At 34.1% G+C, this 18,737-nt stretch overlaps 1 protein-coding gene across 1 annotated transcript in view; it reads left to right on the forward strand.

Annotated features, from left to right (window-relative positions):
- The window catches only part of DGKB (diacylglycerol kinase beta), a 324,193-nt gene that overhangs the window by 64,712 nt on the left and 240,744 nt on the right, over positions 1–18,737 (forward strand). Inside the window, exons 10-13 of the mRNA XM_061996392.1 lie at positions 1,172–1,260; positions 1,344–1,460; positions 5,544–5,642; positions 14,950–14,982. Of these exons, the coding sequence (XP_061852376.1) occupies positions 1,172–1,260; positions 1,344–1,460; positions 5,544–5,642; positions 14,950–14,982 (338 nt within the window). The remainder of the gene's footprint in view (positions 1–1,171; positions 1,261–1,343; positions 1,461–5,543; positions 5,643–14,949; positions 14,983–18,737) is intronic.

The raw sequence follows: 18,737 nt of genomic DNA on the forward strand, positions 1-18,737 counted from the left end.
ATAAAGTAAACTACCCCAAAAAGCCCAGCCTTGGAAGGAGCTGTAATTTTCTCTGCTGCAATATAGCTCTTGAAAATTTGTTGGATACTGTGCTTGGCAATTATTTGGTGAGAACAAGGGTCCCAGAGTATCTGAAGTTACTTCATGCATCTTCTTACAAAGCCATTACACCGTTTCTTTATTTCACTAAGCTTCTTCTCCAATATATTTTCAAAGCATTACCATGGATTTCATTATTTGCATTTTAGATTGTGTGGGAGGAAAAAAAAAAAAAAAAAGAAGAAACTGCAGGGGGCCTCACGATCCCTCCACGGTCCAATCAACAATGTTACTCCCTGCAGTTTGTCTGATTAATGGCTGTGCCTCCCACTGGGTTTGTGTAATAGGTGCAAGCAAGGTGTTTAGAAGTACTTTGTGCTTAATTGCTCTCGAGGTCAAAAGCATGAGATGTATACTATGCAAGGAGAAATTAATTCTCAGTTTTTAGTAGTTGACTATCAAATGTAGGTATAAGCTGTAGCATTTTTTCCTCATCTAGACACACTTGTGTTGTGGAAGTCAGGAGAGCTTTACCTTTCACCCTGCTGTTTGTGTGGTTTCCAAACGCAGTCAGTGTAATCCTTATAGACCTGGTCAACAGTAGTAGCTGGGAAAGTAAGAGTTAAAGTTGGAGAAATTACGTGGAATGCATGAAAACAATTGCTGTCTGAAAATGGACTGATCAGCCATTTAAGATTTATAAATCAATAGAAGGAACAACATAAATTCAGTGGCTTTTATTTTTGTACTTGCCAGCTGCTCTCATGCCTGTAGTTTGTAAAATATAGATTTCTTTCTACTAGCAAATGACACCAAGCCATTTGGCAGTCATCAATTTATCTTTAATATTTTTGTCATTTGGGAATTATAATGAAAAAAAATAGTGAGCTTTCATTTAATTAAGCATTTCCTGTTATGCAATGATAGTGCATTCTTGGATTTCTCACTTGCATAATATTTCCTGTTCTAATTGGCCTTTTGTATTCCATAGAAAAAGCAGTCTAGTTTGAGTTTTCATTGACTGATTGGATTGATTATATAGAGATGACGTGCTGTTAACACTATTTGTTTCTTAAAAATGTAGTGAGAAACACCATTGCCTCAACATCTATTAATGTGTTTGTTTTTCCAGTTTGCAAGTATACAGTCCATGAACGCTGTGTCTCAAGAGCTCCTGCATCTTGCATCAAAACATATGTGAAGTCCAAAAAGAATACTGATGTAAGTTTGGGGTAGCATTGAGTTTGCATGTACCTGTTAATTTAGTAACTCTCTATATCCACTTTTTTTTTTTTTTTTTGCAGGTGATGCACCACTTCTGGGTAGAAGGAAATTGTCCAACAAAATGTGATAAGTGTCACAAAACTATAAAATGTTACCAAGGCTTGACTGGACTTCACTGTGTTTGGTGTCAGATCACAGTGAGTATACAATAGTAAAACCTTTAGCACAGGTTAGAAAAAATATGTTGTTTTTTTTTTTTTTTAATAGCCTCATAATTCAAAAGATCTTATTCAGTTTTGTTATCAGGAATGGATAACATGTTTTTAAGAACTGGTATATGCAGAATATTCATAGAGTCCTTAATTGTTGCAAGGAAATATGCTCAAAGCTATATTCCAAGATTATACAAATGGAAATAATATATTTCAGTCTAAATGGCAGAGTTCCCAACCTACATTACAGAAAGATTACAGAAAGTGTTTTCAGTACTGGGGAAAGTCAAGGTCACTGATACTAGGGCAAAAACTTTATTTTTGGTGTAGTGACAGGCAAGTGAAATTTGGAATATCTGGTCTGATATAGTGATTTCAAGTGTCTGGGAATAATAGCAGACATCTTGGTAATATACTAATCAGTGCACCAAGTCCAATATACACAACTTTTGTATGCTCCTTATTCAGCAGGAACCAGTAACTGGAACTAATGACATTCAAGCAACACTGCCCTTATAAGTGAGATCTTCATGCTAGAAGGAGCAATGCCAGTATTTCTCTTCCTACCTAGGGCAAAGTTTAAATCTAAGGGGAGAGAGATTCAGTCTTTGTCTAGGGTTTTTGCTTCTTTGCTGAGATCATTATTGTTATGGTTGTTATAGAACAACAATAGCTTGTTCAGTATTTTAAATAATAATATAACACTGAGGTGTTAGTGACTGTTTTCAACATACAGGTTTGGATATTTTATGATATATTTTCTTAACACAAAAATTCAAAATATGAAACGTCATCAAAGAAAATACATCCAGGATACTTTCAGTATTAAGCTGTTATGATTACTTAAAAAACAATATTTTAGAAGAAAGCAAATATGTAGTCCAGATTGCTGTCAACATTTGGATAATTTATGTAGAGAGTAAAACACCCAATCCAAAATTTAGGCAATGTCTATTTGTATTTGAATAGATAAATAAGTGTTACACTCTAGAAGTGTTTATATCTATATAACATGTATATATCATTCAAGAAATACATATTATGTAAGGCTCCCTCTTAAAGTCAAAGGAAGTTGCAAATTCTGTAACTCCTCAGAAAAATTATTTTTTAATTATTTAATATTAATCTAGACCAGATTTGTGTATGCCTTTTAGGTGTTGAAGATGTACACATCAAGATTTAGAGGACTTTGGTAAGAACTGATATTTTCTGAGAGAATAGCAAGGAATGATTTCTCTTTGAAATCACTGTGAAGGAAAGAGACTAAATTATTTTTTTAAAAACTGACATGATTCTGTGCGTATTTAAATGCTTAAATATCAAAGTTCTAATTAAAAATGGAATTATTGTTTGACGGCACTGACGTTTACAATATTGCAGGTGTATTTCCATCAGTAATCTAAAGATTTGTCTTTTCTGTAAAAGCATGTATTTTTCAAATCATTTTATTAATATTTAATTTTTATGGCTTTAGGTGTAAGTTAGACACAAATGAAAAAATACTATTTTTAAAGTCTTGAAAATACCATATTTATTTTTCTGTCTGTTAATTTTTCTTGTTTTTCTGTATATTCTCGATACTCCATGGTAGTGACTTTCTTTGCTATTACTTAAAACGCTGTTCAGTAATAAATTTCTAATAAGTAGGTGTTTTTTCAATGGATCTTCTGAAGTTAGGTAATTATCATCACATCCTTCATACATTTTCAACTCCTTGTACAACACCATATGTTGCTGATGTTTTTGTAATGAAAGGGGATGCTAGTTATTATACAACTAGTTCTGAACCTCTTTCATGCTTTTTAAATATCCCTCCTTTTTACAACATAATAGGATCACTTCTAATGTTAAAATAATTTAATCAAATCCTAAAATTCAGAAGTGTTTGTTATTAAGGCATCTTGACGTACTAAGTTCTAATCCAAGCCCATGATTCCCACTTCGATATACTCTGAAGTCTTGTAAATATTTGGGATTTTTAATCTCATTTTCTCTCCAGCAAATACATCTTTTCCTGCTTTGCAGGCATCTGGTTGGGAGAGGGTAGTATTCTAAAGTAGCTGGGATTGGAGTAAGGGAATTTTGGGGAAATGTATTTAAAAACTGATTAAAAAAATGAAGATATGCATATTATTTTATTTCATTGTGTTGAAATGTTATTTCATTAAAGCTGCATATCTTCTACCATTTCTGTTGTCTGCTATGTGCCAATTCTGTTGTCAAAGATCAGCAGAGACTAATAAGAAGATTAAGCTATTTTTTCCATCAATAATTTTGCATGCCACCAAGTAGCAAAGCTGTTAATTACCACTGAATGTGTGAAGATACTTTTATTTGATGCAACATAGCCTGGTGTGCATTAATTATGGTACAAGTAGTCTTACCACTGAGGCAGAGAATTAGCATGACAAATGATTTAGATTACAGGGCTACCAAAATACCCTCACAATAAGGCTTTAATACTCAGAGTAAATCAAAACTCGTTAGACTTTTATTTTCTGTTGCTAAGTAACTGCCTGAAAAGGTAACTTTGCAGTATAAATGAATATGGACAAGGCTAATAGTAGGTGTTATTTAGTTCAAAATTCAGAAATGTTATGTCAACATTAACTGTACCAGATAACTTCATGAAGACCATATTACTGGTAAAGGGTATATAGATCAGCAACAGGTACAAATTTATTGTAATTTATTTTAATAGATTTCATACTGATGTAGTTAAGTCATCTAAGAGAAAATGAATCAGTCATTGGAAAAGGTGATTTACAGGTGCAGACATTGAACGCAAGATTTTATAAAAGCTATTGAACCTAACTAATGCTGTATGGTAACAATTATAATAATTAAATCATTTGTTAAATAAAGAGATTTTTCTTCAAAATTTCTGATTTTATTATCCTGATCATTATCCTTTAATGCCAAGTATACACATTTTCTCAAAAAATGAAATACTGATCTCTGTGAGAAATACATGTTACCTAAAGAACTTAATGCAGTTTATTGAATCAGTCCTGAAACAGAATCACAGAATTATTTAGCTTGAAGAAGACCTTAAGATCATTGAGTCCAAAGTAATAAACTTTCACCAAATTTCACAGTCTGAAGTTGTATTTTATTGTGGCTATCTTTTTTTTTTTAAATTTACCAATTAAATGTGTGTGCATTGCATGATCCAGGCACACAATTGTGCCTCTGTGCTGTGCGGCTGGATATATGTGTTAAAACCTTCTTTTTAGGGACGTTTGAATTTAGTTAAATTCTGAAATATCAACAAGAACTATTGATTGCTAATGAAAAATATTTCAACAAATACATCATTATTTGTTGACATTTTATGTTGATGTTATATACACATTTTTCCCTTTATCTTTTTAACAGTATGTAAGTAAGCCAACATTCTTTCAATCAGCAGACCTGAGGATATTCTTTCCATGTTTTCATACTAGAGCTCTTCTCATTGCTTTTAGGAAAACTGGATGAATGCTAACAATAAAGTAGAAAAAGGAGAGTACTTCAGGTTCTTAATCAGTCAATATGAACCTGAACATCAATTCAATCATGATCAAAATTTCACTCTTAATATATTCCTACGTTATTCTGTTTCATCTCTATTGTCATAGATATTGCAGCATCACGATTGAATCTGTAGTGACTTTCAGCTTCTAATAGGAAGCAAAGTTGTACCAATAATGCCAAAGGCTGCTCTGAATTACCACAGATTCCCCACTAGTAGTAAAACAGACGTTCCTGACTCAGTTCAGGATGATATTTTCTGAAATGAAGCGTTTGATCTCCAACAACACTGTGTTGATATTAGTGTACTGCCATGCAGTGTTCTCATTTTGTGTGCCATGTACAATTTCCAAACTGGAAAATACTTGAATCCACTATTCTTTTTTTTTCAACATAAATTCATTGGTTTTGTTAATCCAAAGAGGTTTTCTACTGCAGTGTTTCATTTTTGTTGTAGTATTCTTACCATAATTAAATTAACTGAACTCACCCCATTTTCTTAAACTGTAGTAATAAAATGTCTAAGTTGCAACTTCATTTTTTGTCTTCCCATAGTTGCATAACAAATGTGCTTCACATCTAAAACCTGAATGTGACTGTGGACCTTTGAAGGACCATATTTTACCACCCACATCAATCTGCCCAGTAGTATTGGTGAGTTGTCCATATGTTTATTTCAGATGAAATCTTCTCTCATAGGTAACAACTAACACAGTGCTTGGACTGACTGTCAGAGTATTTGTTAAATTTGCAGAACTGTGTGAACCTTTAACATAATGGATAATCCTGGCAGATGAGTTTGTACTGTTTGAGACACCAGCATGCTTTATCCTCTTCATATTGCATTTTCCTTTATGTGCGAATGAACTTTCTGTAGGGCATGTTATAACTGCAGCTGACTCAGGTTTTATCACTTAGTCAGACTGTACTTACCAGAAACTGTATAGGCAGAACACTTCTGCATTTTACATCTTTTATAGATCCAACTTCCCAGAATAATGAAGTTATTCTTATGGACAGTTTTTGCTTCGGATGCATATTGTATATCTGCAATGCTGAGGTCTCTGATCTAAGCCGGAGGTTACCTAGAATGATGACACTGGCCTTGCAGTAAGCTATGCATCAACATTATGGTATATTTTATTCTACAGTCGTGGACAGTAAATTTCTTTGTCCACAAAACAATAACTCAATTCAATGAAATAAAAATGCATGCTATCTGTAGGTTGTATAGAAAAGAGCTGACCAGTTTATCATGAAAAAGAGCTTTGGAATTAACTTATATATTCATGTATTAAATTGGATGGTTTGTGCTGATGAAAGTCATAACATCATCACATCCATTAAAAAGCCAGACATGTAGTCCTCTTCCTTGAAATATGTTTCATAACAAGAGTGTAAATTGCTTGGACTTAAGAAAGAATGATTTATTACTAGGAGAAAAAACAAGAAAATATACCTTCTAGTCTTAAACCTGTTTCTCATCATTAAAAATGTTAATGACTTTTGTAAATTACTTTTTTCCTGATTAACCTTTTGGACTGTTTACTTATATATCCACTAAGGGATGAATACTAGACTTTGGCCCTTTACTTGCTTAGATTGGGGTATCTCCATTGCTGTTAATGAAGGTAAAGCAATGAAAAGCTTGCTTCAATATTTAAAAAGTATTTAGAAAATATTTTTTAAAGTCCTAAGAGTAATTTTGTAGTTTGTCTGTAATAGCATTTTGATATTATCTGGACAAGCTCTGAATAATAATTGCAAAATAATATTTTAAATTTGTTCGATGATTACATCCTGCATTATTTCGTTTTCAGGAATTTAGGTAATACTTTAAAAGTTAACGTACAAACTATGATTTTGTTACTGGACTGCTTTATTTTTATTGTTGCTTATTGTTTTCAATTCTTATAAACTGAATGGAGCCTTGGCATGAAATTTCATCTTCAATTATATTTGTGTAACTCCATTTTCTTTTCAGGAGAGGAAGAAGGATAGAGGAATTATGATTTTCATTCCACAATTGGAGTTTAGTTAAGTTGTTTAGAGGATATATAAAACCACTCTAGGGTCAAATCGCCCTTGAATAGGTTTGTTCTATCTGGAAATTTTGAAGGCATAAGCAGAAGTAAATATGTTTTCCTCTATCAGAATCATGTTTCAGTATTACATACAAATATTTTAACATAAAACATGTAGTTCAGAACAATGTATATTGTCAGGAATGGAAAATGTATTTTACTGTGATTTAATGGGAACTTTATAATTTTGTAGTATATTTGTTTATCTAGTAGTTTCTTCCAAAAACACATTAAAATCCTGGATATAGTTACATTACAAAGAATACATCAGTGATCTCACTTATAGGAATACCTCCTAGAAATGATTGATTGCTTATATTAGTAATTTTTTAATTAGCTTCTCCTATTTCCTGTTGCTTGGATTCCTTTTGAGAAGTATAATATTTCAGTGTATGTGAAACCAGTACTCTCAATAACAGCAAAAACAGTGGATATATCCATGTCAAAATTGTCTAAAGATATAATAGTGTCTCTGTTGATAGAAATGATGAATACAGATGTTAGATCTGATATACTTGATAGTGGAAGGTTCTTTCACTTGGGACATGTGTTTAGCTTCAATGATCAGCTGAGCAATAATATTCTTGTAATTCTCTCTGTATATATAAACAAAAGCAGATAACCACAGTGCTTTCTGTACCAGATTTATCTTTAAGTATTTTGAGATATCAGAGAAGTATTCTTCTCCCGTAGAATAGTTTACAGGAGGTTTTAGAAAATAACAAATTGAAAAATCTTGTAACTTCAATCTCCCAAATTTTTTTGGCCTCCATTCCAACTGTACAGACTTCTTCCAGAAAACCATGAAGAGTTCATCTCCAACCAAGATGTCTTCTCCTAAAGTTTCCTTCAAGAGTACTAGCTAAATCTGTTCTTATCTTCTTTTGCAGAACTAAAGACATTAATATTTTTACCTTTCTCAGCCAGTGTGTCTCATTTCTTCAGTTTTTATGAAGTCCAGCATTCACTCTTTCTGCAGAGATAAAGAGATTTTTTTTTTTTCATTTCACAGCACCATGTAGAGTTACCAAACAGGCTTCTCAGCTGCAATTTTCTATTCAGGTCTATGTAGTTTCAGTTTTTCTGTTTCCTAGAAATCCATTGATGTCTAAAATCACTGCTGCAACTGTGAAGAAAAAATTAAAAGCCTACCCTTCTTGATTGTAATATCACAAAGAGTGACATTTCTCTTCCCTGTGTACATAGCTGTCTCATCCTCAGGTGACTCTTCTAAATTACTCATTTAGGGTCTCGTTTTGTCACACAAGACAGATCGCTCTAAAATAGAGTAACTGAAGCAATCCTTCCATACTGTCCTTTCTCCTAATAGCTGGAGAGTGAGCCTAAATGCCTGGTCATCTGAAAATTGGATGTTTGGTCTAAGTTAAATAAGAGAGTTTCCATCTTCAAAGATGGAACTTATTAAATTTTATTCCTAAATATGATAAGCTACTTCAGGCCGAAAAAGAAACCATGGAGAAATTCACCCAGTTGATACTGTGTATATCATGAAAGAATCATGTATCTGTCTAAATTCAATGCCATATAAATATTTTTTTTATCTCTCTGCAATACTTTTGTTTTACTAAAATGTAATGTGTCGACTTTAAAACTACTCTTTTACTTCTCTGCTTACCATATATAAGGCTTGTTGTACGGTGAAGTTTTTTGTTCAAGTTAAATGAGTTTTGTTATAAACTGTATGTGCAGATCTCAAGTGATAGTCTTTTAATAGATGTCAGATACACTTTAATGTTACTCTCTTTTATTTTGGTAACGTTTTAATTAATTCATACTGATTGAATAAATGTACATTGAGACTTGTTTCCTAATGAAGGCACATTTAGAGGAAAGGTTTTGCATCATTCTGATATCCTGTGGGTAATTATATTCTAATTATATAGTAGAGGAAAAAAGTCTATAATTCAGTGCTGATATTGTTCATTGGACCCAATTAATTACATGCACATAATGAAAGTTCATGATAAGGTTGACTGGCACTGAGTTTAAAAATCTTTAATTCAATTGAATCCTAGCCTACCAAGAGTACAGAATTAGATCATAACCAGGTTAAAAACTGGATATTGGAATGAGATGAGTGAAGCAATGAAGAAAAAAAAGATTCGTCTTTCCTTATGATCACCTCTCTCTCTCCATTCCTTTGTAAGGCAGAGAGGGAAAAATATTAACATACATTTTGCCCTCCTTTACTTTGCTCTGTTAATAGATGAACACATATTGTGTTCTAATTCATGTTTATGCTTCTAGAAAAGTAATTAGATTTTTCTGTTTCCCTCCCAAATAAATAGAACCTTAGGTAAAGACAAATCATCCAATAAAAGCCTACTATTTAATCAATTTTATTTCAGAATGTATGTTGATTTTGATTCTCCTATTGTTTATGTGAGTTTTACAATTAATTGTTTTTTACTTAATTTCTAACTGTTTTTTAATACTACAATTAAAACTGTTAATTCTGGAATAAAAAGACAATTATGGAATAATTTGTAAAGCATAAGGTATGCTGGTTATGATGTAGGCATTACTATATGACAATTATCACTGTCTCCATAGTAATCAGTTAATTTCAAAGGAGAGAGTCTGGTAAAATATTAAAGGCGATATGTAAAAGATAGACAACTTGTAATTTGATACGTTTCCTCCTTTTGATTTTTCAACTTCATTGTTCTGGGACAAATTGGTAATAATGATAAAAAGTTTGGAATTACTCACTTTTCATTTAAGCATAAATTCTATGTATGTGAATATAAGATATATAGAGAGAGATAGTTCAGTGTATATATAAAATATCTATAGAAATTTTATGCATTACAGAGTAAATTTTTTATATATACCTACTGTAAGACACCACCATAAGTGGAATTCATTTAATCTCTTATTTTTAAATATAAATGGCTATATATTTTGGTGGATGAAACACATGTATCTGATTTGGGTTTGGATCGGTTTGGCATTTAATTGTACAACAACATAAATGCTCAAAATTTGATTCCTTATAACTAGTTCTATTTAGGCATGTAAAATAATACAGACGGTAAATTATAGTTTTAGCTAAGAAATATACCTTGTGCAACTGAACAATATACATTATGATCCGTAGCTTCAAACTTATGTGTAAATGTAGTAAGTGTGAGATGCTGGTAGAAAGTTAAACGGAATTAAAGTTGAAAATATTGTACAATAATTTTATTTGTCTGTCAGTGTGTAGAGGGACTAGATAGAATAGCTAATGGTCGTTTTATAATTGCAAAATAGTTTGATAGGTGTTTTTTCCATTTCTGATAATCTGTTTTACTAATACTATTTTTCTGTGAGGTGGGTAAATATTACTCACATAGGAAAGTTGAGAGGCAGAGAATTACCAGTTGCTTGTTGAAGAATGAGCTTTCTTAATCCCTTTTCCAGTTTTAATCCTAAAATGGTTCTTCTGTTTTTATTATAGTACATATCAGTTTTAACTCAGTTGAATCCAAGCTTAACATGGAACACAGAAAGTCAGTGCAATGTGTAAGCATCTTTGAAAAACTTGATCCTTGGATATTGAGTAGTGACCTTATTCTGATTTTCTGAGCAGAGATACTACAAAAAACCCCAGATACTTAAATATATGTGCTTGAGGGGAGGGAGGGGGGCATAATGTAAATCTTGTAATTGAATATTAAGTAATGATGTAACAATTGAAACATTTAAAAGACAAAACACTTTTTTCCTTTTCAGTTGGGCATCATATTGCAGATTCAGTTCTCTGAGAATCTAAACCAGACTTGGAATGTAATGGTGTGCTTATCAACACTAAGAGCTTTTCTCATTTCTTTGAAGTCAGAAGGAAATTAATAATCGCCCTGGAGGAAAATGTATCTTCCTAACTAATTATCTGTTTGGCAAACACAGTTCAATGTTAAAATAATAAGATGCTGATAAACTGAAATGACAGCCATTCAATCATTTTAAGTTATGTCTAGTTGCCTGCCCACAACTCATCGCTGCTGTCCCTCAGTTTATTCCTTACATACTCTCCCATTGGAGTTTAACGTGATTTTATTTTCAAAATGCTTTTCCATATCTTTTGTCTTTCTTGAACAATGTGTCTAATTGACTCCTATAGCCCAAGTTCATTTTAGGTTGCAAATTAAATTAAAAGTCTTGGGCCCTACTGTTATTGCATGTTGATGCATATATTGAATTGGGTGCATAGATGTAAGGCCAGTTGTCTTCAGCAAGGTAAATGAACTGAGACTGATATGCTAAATGAATATTTTGCTTTTAATCCTTAATTCTTTATATCTTTATTAGGAGATAGTAAACAAGCAACACAAAGTATATATAAAAAGTTAATTTTTAGTGATTTCTTGTTGAGAACAGTCTTGCCAGCTATTTTAGAAGGTATTCTTAAATGACGTTGTCTTCATTCCAGTCTTGTCTTTTTCCATGTATTTTAGATACTAGTATTGTGGTGACAAAGTAACTCCTCCTGATTCATATAATTTTATTTATTTATTTGTTTTTCTTAGTTACAAATCTTTCTGTCCAGACAGCTCTCAGATAAATTAGAAGCCTTACCTTTCCTTTGTAGTATGGGCATCTATAGCTCACTATTGTTAGTATTGTTAGTGGTTTGGTCAGTAATTTTGTCCGTAGAATGACTTGTAGCTTCTGCCCATGATGGTACTATGCTTTCAAAACTATCAAAGCAGCATGATCTGGTGTCCTAATACTGACTCTTCTGATTAGTATGTACACAGGGTTAGAGCTGGAAGTGTGGGGAAAACGTTATCAAGTAGATTTTCAAAATATTTTAACATGACTAAATCAGTTAGTTGAATGTGAGACCTAATACATGTTATGGATAGATTTCTCCCTGGTGTTTTGCGGTAGTTGTGGTGGTTTTTTTTCAGTTTTGGTGTCTAAATCTTTGATTTACTTTGATCATTGTGTAACTATTGTCAGAAATTGCATGGATAAGACTTTTTGTAAGCAGAGTCTCGAACTGAAAACCATGTAGGCTTACAAAATGACCTAATATTTAATTGCATATTAAAGCACATTTTTTGTATCCCTTGGTGATTATCATGACACTAAACAAAATATCTCTAAGGAATCATAGAGAAATGTTCTTTCAGGTTCCTTAAAAAAAAACAAGGTTTGGTAGTCAAGTAACATATTTAAGCTTAGAATCATAAGGGTTCATCTAAGGGTTCATCATCTAAAGGTCCCTTCTGCAGGGGGATTGGACTAGATGATCTCTAAAGGTCCCTTCCAACCTCTACCATTCTATGATTCTATGATCTAGTCCAACCCCCCTGCAGAAGCAGGGTCACCTAGATCAGGTCGCACAGGAACATGTCCAGGCGGGTCTTGACCTGGAAGGAGACTCCACAACCTCTCTGGGCAGCCTGTGCCACTGCTCCCTCACCCTCACAGTGAAATAGTTTTTTCTTATATTTAAGTGGAACTTTTTGTTTTCCAGCTTCATCCCATTACCCCTTGTCCTGTTGCTAGCTACTATAGAAAAAGGTATACACCAACCTCCTGACACCCACCATTTAGATATTTGTAAATATTAATAAGATCTACCTTCAGTGTCCTCCTCTTTTCTAGATTAAACAGCCCCAGTTCCCGCAGCCTTTCCTCATATGAAAGATGTTCTATACCCTTGATCATCTTGGTGGCCCTGCGCTGGACTCTTTCCAGAAGTTCCCTGTCCCTCTTGAGCTGAGGAGCCCAGAACTGGACACAAGACTCCAGGTGAGGCCTCACCAGGGCAGAGGAGCAGTGGAGTAGAATCTCCCTTGGCCTGCTGGCCACACTCTTCTTGATGCATACCAGGATGCCATTGGCCTTCTTGGCCACAAGCGCACATTGCTGGCTCATGATCACTTTATTATCAATCAGGATTCCCAGGTCTCTCTTTGCAGAGCTGCTTTTCAGCAGGTCAATCCCAACCTGTACTGGTGCACGGGGTTGTTCCTTCCCAGATGCAGGACTCTGCACTTTTTCTTGTTGAACCTCATGAGGTTCCTCTCTGTTCCACTCTCAAGCCAGTTGAGATCCCGCTGAATAGCAGCACAGCTTTCTGGGGAATCAGCCAGTCCTCCCAGTTTGGTGTCCCCTCATCCAGGTCATTGATGAAGATGTTGAACAAGACTGGCCCCAGAACCAATCCCTGTGGAACTCCGCTGGCCACCAACTTGATTCTGTGCCATTGATCACCATCCTCTGGGCTCTGTCTTTCAGCCAGCTCTCGATCCATCTCACTGTCCACTCATCCAAGCCACACTGCCTGACCTTTCTGATGTGGATGTTATAGGAGACAGTGTGAAAAGCCTTGCTGAAGTCAAGGTAGATGACGTCTGCTGCTCTCCCCTTATCTAGCCAGCCGGTTATGCACTCATAGAAGGCTATCAGGTTGGTCAAACAGGATTTCCCTGTGGTGAATCCATATTGACTCCCCCTGATAAACATCTTTTCCTTCATATATTCAGTGATAACATTCAGGATAAGTTGTTCTATCACCTTTCCAGGGATGGAGATGAGGCTGACCGGCCTGTAGTTTCCTAGATTGTCCTTCCTGCCCTTTTTGAAGACTGGTGTGACAATGGCCTTTCTCCAATCCTCAGGCACCTCTCCTGTCCTCCATGATTGATCAAAAATGATGGAGCGAGTGTTAACAATCACATCAACCAGCTCCCTCAGCACTCTAGGATGCATCCCAAGTTTCCATGACCTTCATCCTGCAAAGAGTTGAGGATACTTTTACACAGTGTTCTATGCATTCCATCTCATCTTCTGTGACCAAATTTTTCTCATCAGAATCTTTCAAGTTCAGGTTTTAATAACTGTTTAGGTTTATGCATATTAACGTAGGCTTTGGTTCTCTTATGCACACCCATCCCCAAGTTGGGATTTATTGTATATACCTCATCTGAAGGAATATAATGTTAAATAAATGTCATACTGAAGTAATATCGTGTTTTCAGTAGTTACTTGACAAACTATGTAATGGTATTAACCACTCACTAATGACTTTTACAATCCTATTTCATGTATAGTTGTTGTTTAAAGTATAGAATAAAATCCAGCCACTAACCCAACACTGCCAAATCCACCACTAAACAATGTCCCTCAGCACCTCATCTATGTATCTTTTAAATTACTTCAGGGGTGGTGGCTCCATCACCTCTCACATTTTTAAATAATTATTTAGTAATTATTGTGTTTTAAATATTTTAACTTTACTAAGCTATGTACAAAATTATTCAAAAAAGTTGATTTGCAATTTTCCCTGCATTGGTACTAGATTCTGTGTCTGCAGTTAAAATGTAAAGAGGTAACTAATAACTCATTAGTTACTATTCAGCTGTTTTCTTAAACCAACTGTGATAGATATCAGTGTGATATTTCTGGATGTTAATATTTTGTGTAAAGGAAAAGACTGTATGTAAAGAAAGAGTAGAAATACTTTTTGAGGAAAAATGTTGTATAGCTTGTCAATTGTAATGGAAGTAAGCTTTTTTAATAAGATTCCTTGCTTTTGGATTCAAAGACTTGGAAGATAAAATAGAAAAAATACTCCCCAGGTAGCAATTGTCTATTTCTACTATTCAAAAAAATAAAGTCATATGCTGATAGAGCTGCTGCTAAAATTATCCCACACATACTTTCCATAATATAACATAATTTGTTTTATAACAGACACCCACTAGAAGTATAATTGCGCAAATATGTGTAAAATGTATGTCATATCCATTTGTTAAACACAATTGCTGCAAGATGATGTTCTTCATGAATTTTCTCTCCATGCCCCTTGCCATACCAGCTGTTCGGTGTTGCAGTCTAACATTCTCTTTTTCCAACAGACACTACCCACTATAGGAGGTTTGCTCCCTGAGGTGCGTAACGGGGAGGCATCCATGTACACACGAGTACTAACAGATCATGATACCATACATTCTTTTTGCTATAAAGTGCATTTTGCGGCTGAACTAAAAATTTAGATGTGATATTCTGTGTACCATTTGAAAGGCTCTGTCTTATCAATTATTTTTTATTATTTGGATGAATAAGAGATAGATTGAGTAGTTATTATCTGACAGTGGTCTCTCTGGAGCAGTCCTGAGTGGTAGAAGCTCCAGTTAATAGATCTTGACTTCAAAGTAGGGAGTTCAAGGGGAGAAAAGAAGGCATGAAAAGTGTAAAAATGGGTGGAAAAAAAATTTGTTTGAATCAAACTATTTTGAAAGGTATGTTCTCTGGCACATACTAAAAGAACAGAAAAACCTGATTCTTTGAGCCATCAAAATGTACAATAGCTTTGAAAATGTCATATTCAGTATCTCTGTCAACTTCATGCATGTTCACTAAACAAAGTGATTCAGAGATACATTAATAATTTTGTGTGCTGAAATTAACAAGATATTAAGTACTGCACAACTGTTGTAGAAACTTTTTTTTCCTTTAAAAATAAGCTTTTGCATTGTAAAATCATATCAATACATGTCAAATTTGTTTTAATATTGCTGAATTTTGTAGGTTTTATGCATAGATGATATTATTAAACTGTTATTATCTCATAAACAGATGACACTGTTTAGTTCCTAACAGTCTAGGATAGCTTAGTAATGTTATAGTAATGTTATAGTTCCTGAAAGAACGTTGTTCAGTCACAACTGGATTAGAAAGCCAGCTTTCTATTTTGTATATAAAACAGAGTATCTGTGCAAGAATATTTAAAGAGCTGGGGTTTTTAAAATGAAATAGTACCTTTTTTGTGTGTGTTTCAGTAATAGATTTTTTTCCGGTAAAATTAAGATACACATTATTATATTATTTCATACAAACTGATCTTCACTATTCAGATCCTCACTAGCACAACACATCTAGAAATGGTAGGATATGTAATTCCAAGAAAGGGTAGAATCTCCTATCAGCTTATTCTGAAGAGTTTCAAAGAGCACTACTGGTTGATGTGATGACACGTATTGTGGTATCATATGCATATTAGATGGGTAATAAAAAACATTTTATTTGTATTTTCTTAAAAAATCATCATTAGAGGAAGCAGAACTTCAGTGATAATGGGGTCAGATATTCAAAGTTGATTTTCATTAATTGTCTAGATAACTCTGTATCATGAGTGTCCTTTTTCATTTACATTGTGTGAGGTGCATGGCCTAATCTTGTGTAGTCATTGCTTTGGAGAAACCGTCTTTGAGTCAAGCAATTGCTTTACTTATAAATGAGCAAAAATTGTAATGTAAGTAATAAAATAAGTAAGGTAGATTACAGAAAGGATATTACTAATGCAGCACTCTTAGGGCCAAGGCTTGTTTGAGAGTATTGCTGCTCCCTGTATTATACTGGAACAAAAAAAAATGTCCAGGACTTTCTTGAGGTAATTGTCACTCCATTTTGCTTGTACATTGTTAATAGCAGATTTGGGCACTGCAGTAAGCATCCTTTATGAAAAGACAGTTCTTAACAGTGTATAAATACTTATCCTCTGACTAATAGCATGATACATGGATGATTTTTTTTAGTGCTATACTTTATAAGTAGGTCTATTTTGAACAATATTTTTTTAAACCTCCCTAAATGCAGATACTCGGTGTGCTGGATCTATTTTTTTCTGCTACCTTTTTTATTGAACTATCTTAAATATGTTGTTTAGCTTAATATTTTTCTGAACTTTTAAAAATTTGTTACCTGTCTCATTCTTGATTAAATCAGGGGGTTTTACTAGCTGACTGTCAGCATTACTGACATCTGATTTGGTTTTTTGAAGATATTGCAATCACAGAATCCCAGAATCTTAAAGGTTGGAAGGGACCTGGAAAGATCATCAGGTCCAAACCCCCTGCCGGAGCAGGACCACCTAGTGTAGGTCACACGGGAACTCAACTATGTAGGAAGTGTGAGATTTGGCTGTAATATAAGATCCTGTTTAATGTTGTACACTTACTTTTATTAAAATTTAGAGACTTTTAAGAGCAGTTATCTGCAAATCCTGAAGCTGATTCTTAAATATGTAATGAAATGTGAAGCTTACTTCATATTATCCTTGGCACTAACCAGTACAATTGTGCATTAATGCTTTGTGTTAGTTCTCAAATGTTATTCTGTTTGGGTCTCTTATCCTACTTGTAGTTACTAAAAAAGTCACTAAAAAGTGAACAGTCAATGATTTCTTTGGCTGTGATATGAGCAGTATTTGTCTGTGTTTTGAAGGTTAGAACTCAGTAGTCTAGACTCTTGGACCTCTTCTTGAACTGATCTAGTCACTCAAAGCATCCAAGAGCTCAGTTAACTGACTTCTTAAAAATCTCACTGCATATGGGGAACTGTAGACTCCCCTATATTTTTCCATGGCATAGGTTTATCAGTTCTTTTATAGAAAATGTGATCGGTTTGCTACAGTTCCCTAAAGCACTTACCTACCCAAAGCAGCCTGGGATGACTTGGACCACTATTTGCATCAAAACTAGGTTGAGGCTGTCTCAGTCTCCAGGTTTAAGCAAACTAAAGATGGTATAAAAATGAAAATGGTCCAAATCTGTGTTTGAAGGCACTGTATTAAGCTGGAAGTTATTCCCTTCCTGCAAGAGAATTTGTGTCACTTTCTCATCAGTTTAAACTGCTCCAGAAAGAGTGGCATGTATTAATTGATACTGCAATCCTAAGGTCTTATCAGAGGTAGCACAGACATGGGTTTGGCCTGGTATGGAACAGAAATGGTAACATTTAATGAACTGCTAAGTAGAGTTGCATTGGGTGCAACAGAGTCCTTCATGCTCCTTTCTAGTGCAGCAACTTTGTGCCAGCCCATTCCTCTGACTACTTTAATGCCTTCTTGCACTTGCGAAGTGTGGAAAGTGGCTGGGGTGCAGCTGGTATTCTATTTGATAAACGTCAACTATCTTAATTTATGGTGAATTTTTGGCAACCTAAAAGGACATGCTGGGGGCAGTTTATAAAAAGGTTAAATGAGATATAAAAAGCAAGGACCTTATTCTGTGGTTTTCTTTCATTCGGAGTTCTCTGAAGTGACATAACAATAGTTGAAAATATGATTACAGCAGCATACTTCTGAAGTTTCATCATATATAATTGATGATTTGATTGTGCTGTGTATCAGCATCGAAGGTTACCATTGGCTTAGAATCTGATGTAGATTTTGGTTTATTTCTGATACAAAATATATACTTCATGAGAAGCCACTCAGCCAGTTGATTATGGTACATTTAGAACAGACATATTTTGCCAAAATGCTGAAATACCCCTGAAACATCCAACCTTTGCTAGAAGATATGATGAATTTTTGACAATTTACCGATCCCTTATCAATGTGCTTATTAAATAATTAAAGATTATTAAAGAATATGATTGGCTTTCAAGTTTCAGGATGCCATCCTATCAATGTCAGTTTATGTTTTCACATTATTGCATTAATTTTTGTTGTGATTGCACACTTTTCATCCATCTATTGTCAAGTTGTTGTGGAATGTCCAGACACACATAGATATTATGTGAAGTGATCAGATGTTGTGTAATCACTTGACTGAGATCTCATTTTCATTAAAGCAGAATCTGACATTATTCTCTAGTCAAATAATAACTTTGTGGAGCCACAGTCTCAGTTACGGTTGTA

This window comes from Colius striatus, chromosome 5, assembly GCF_028858725.1.
Source record: "Colius striatus isolate bColStr4 chromosome 5, bColStr4.1.hap1, whole genome shotgun sequence".
NCBI lineage: Eukaryota > Metazoa > Chordata > Aves > Coliiformes > Coliidae > Colius > Colius striatus.